The 3,021-nt window shown below is 42.5% G+C and overlaps 1 protein-coding gene across 1 annotated transcript; it reads left to right on the forward strand.

Moving 5' to 3' along the window:
* Positions 1-355: 355 nt before the first annotated feature.
* On the forward strand, positions 356-2,473 carry LOC145823711 (uncharacterized). The gene is made up of 2 exons (XM_082923227.1): positions 356-1,739; positions 1,851-2,473. Exons 1-2 carry the CDS (start codon positions 356-358, stop codon positions 2,471-2,473), a joined length of 2,007 nt encoding a protein of 668 aa, XP_082779353.1.
* Positions 2,474-3,021: the final 548 nt, after the last annotated feature.

The following is a 3,021-nucleotide window of genomic DNA, read 5'->3' on the forward strand; positions in this document are numbered from 1 at the left end:
GCGTGATCCTGGCAAGTCAATAGTAGCTCAATGGATATATTTTGATTTTGTTCTTTGATAGTAAATGCTTCCATTCAGGCCCCCTATATTGTGTATATCAGGTTTAATGCCCATGTCTGCATAGGTCATGCCCGAACTTTTAGGGGCGGGTTCGGGGTGTGACAAGTGGTATCAGAGCACGAGTTGCTATCTCACACACGGATCCATTGAGCTTTAGGGTGTCTAGACCAGATTTAGGTAGCATGCATGGCATCCTAGAAGTATTTGAAAGATCGATAGCAACGTTAAGCGTACTCTGTTAATGCTAACATTTTTGAATTATGTCTATGGTATATACTTGATTGTTGTGTAGATTATGGTGAGAACCAGAGTAGAAGACCCGGAAGATGCCACTTCTGCAAGGTTGGACAGGATGGAAAGAATGATTATGGAAATGGCAGAAATCCTACGGCAACAACAACAACAGCCACAACAGCAACCGCCACCACCACCGGTACCTCCACCAGTAGTACAAGATGTCCATGCTGAAGACCGAACCATTACCCTTACAAAGGAGTTCAAAAAGATGAAACCGCCATCATTCAAAGGAGGGATAGAACCAATGAAAGCCGAGGCATGGGTGTTGGGCATAGAAAAATTATTCGAAGTTTTCCCTTGCACCGAAGCCCAAAAAGTTCAACTGGCTGCTTTCACTCTTGAGGACGAGGCACGGAGATGGTGGATGCTTACGAGAACTATACATCCAGGATTAGCATGGGGCAGATTCTTAGAGTTATTTTATGATAAGTACTTTCCCCAAAGCATACGAGACAAAAAGGTGACCGAATTTGAGACTCTTCGACAAGGAAACAAGACCATTGCTGAATATGAAGCTCAATTTGCAGAACTAGCATGGTTTGCCCCTCACATGGTAGACACCGATTACAAGAAGGTGAGCAAATTTGAAGGGGGATTACGGAGTGCTATACTGGACAATGTCAACATGCTGATGTTACCCACTTATGTCGCTGTGTTGGAGAGGCCTGTTATAGCAAAAGGAAACCTCGCTACTCAGAACCAAATTTCTGAATGGAAAGGGAAGAGACAGAATACGCAATGGGCAAGGGGCACAATTACTCCGCCAAACAAGAAGCAAAATGTAGGAACCTCCAGCCCAACCGCTTCTACTCAAGATTCAGCTCCTGTGTGTTCAGAATGTGTAAGAAGGCATCGTGGGTTTTGTCACCGACTATCTGAAGCATGTTTTCGATGTGGCAAAACGAGTCATCTGATAAGGGATTGTCCTCAAGGGAATCAACAAAATAATAACAAAGCCGTTACAAGTTCAGTGGGGTCTGCACCAAATTCCAACACAAAGTCAGTTGCAAAACCTGCTAATAACAAAGACACTACGAGGCAAGGTAGAGTATTTGCACTAGTTCCGAGAGATGTGCAGAATGCGGCGACAGTGGTGTCAAGTACATTTATGGTTCATGGTTATTCTGCTCACGTACTGTTTGATTCTGGCTCTACTCATTCTTTTGTGTCAAAATTATTTGCGCAAAATTTAGATAAATCTGAGGAAAATTTGTCAGATGTGTTATGTGTGTCTTCACCTTTGGGAGACTCTATGATCTGTGCTTCTGTGTATTTTGCTTGTGAGCTCCAACTTGGGGATGTTCGAGTATATGCCAATCTGTTACCTCTTGACTTGACCTATTTTGATGTTATTCTGGGCATGGACTGGCTGAGTGAATATGGTGCAATTATAGACTGTCTGAACAAGCAAATCAGTTTCCGCTATCCGGGACAACCATAATCCATTTTTTAGGGACAGGAAGTAACTTCTCCGCCATATTTGATTTCTGCAGGAAAGGCTTGCAAACTAATTCAGAAAGGGTACCAAGGGTTTTTATGCAGTGTTTTGGAAGGGCAAGAGATGAATGGAAATACCGATCTGATTCCAGTTGTCCGTGAATTTCCGGATGTCTTTCCAGAAGAATTGCTAGGGCAGTTAATAGACCGTGAGATTGAGTTTACAATTAAAGTGGCGCCGAGAACTCAACCTATTTCGAAGACTCCGTATAAGATGTCACCAGTTGAGATAAAAGAATTGAAGATTCAGTTGCAAGAGCTGTTGGACAAAGGGCTCATTCGTCCGAGTGTGTCTCCTTGGGCTGCACCAATTTTGTTTGTAAAGAAGAAGGATGGAACACTCCGATTGCGTATCGATTACAGGGAACTTAATAAGGTAACAATCAAGAACAAGTACCCCTTACCACGGATCGACGATTTGTTTGATCAGCTACAAGGGGCACAAGTCTTCTCAAAAATCGACTTGCGGTCAGGATACCACCAACTGAAAGTTAAAGCTGATGATGTTGAGAAAACAGCTTTTCGAACTCGATACGGCCATTATGAATTTCTGGTTATGCATTTTGGAGTCACTAACACACCAGCAGCATTTATGGATCTAATGAACCGAGTCTTTTAGCCTTATTTAGATAAGTTTGTCATGGTCTTTATTGATGATATCCTTATTTACTCGAAGAGTGCAGAAGCTCACGAGAACCATCTTCGCTTAATTCTTCAAACCCTCCGAGAAAAGAAATTGTATGCAAAATTAAAGAAATGTGAATTCTGGCTACATGAGGTAGCATTTCTGGGGCACATAATAACACAAGATGGAGTCTCTGTGGACCCACACAAAATTAAGGCGATCGTGAATTGGCCAACTCCTACCAATGTGACTGAGGTACGTAGTTTTATGGGATTAGTCGATTGTTACAGGCGGTTTGTTCAAGATTTCTCTAAAATTGTTGTGCCGCTTACACAACTAACTCAAAAGGGAGTCGCATTTGAATGGTCAGAAGAGCGGGAATCTGCTTTCCAGGAATTGAAAACAAAGTTGACTACAGCTCTAGTTTTGGCCTTACCGTCTGGCACCGAAGAATTTGTAATCTATAGTGATGCGTCTCATAAAGGATTAGGGTGTGTACTTATGCAAGGTGGAAGAGTTATCGCTTATGAGTCTCGACAGTT

Source organism: Camellia sinensis, chromosome 4 (genome assembly GCF_055761805.1).
Source record: "Camellia sinensis isolate YWXY chromosome 4, ASM5576180v1, whole genome shotgun sequence".
Taxonomy (NCBI): Eukaryota; Viridiplantae; Streptophyta; class Magnoliopsida; order Ericales; family Theaceae; genus Camellia; species Camellia sinensis.

What these genes read in the sequence shown, in the direction of transcription:
- LOC145823711 (XM_082923227.1), top strand. Translation starts at nt 356, where the DNA reads ATGGTGAGAACCAGAGTAGAAGACCCGGAAGATGCCACTTCTGCAAGG. An exon ending in GGACTGGCTGAGTGAATATG is followed by an intron (nt 1,740 to 1,850) that starts GTGCAATTATAG and finishes TGATTTCTGCAG; the next exon opens with GAAAGGCTTGCAAACTAATT.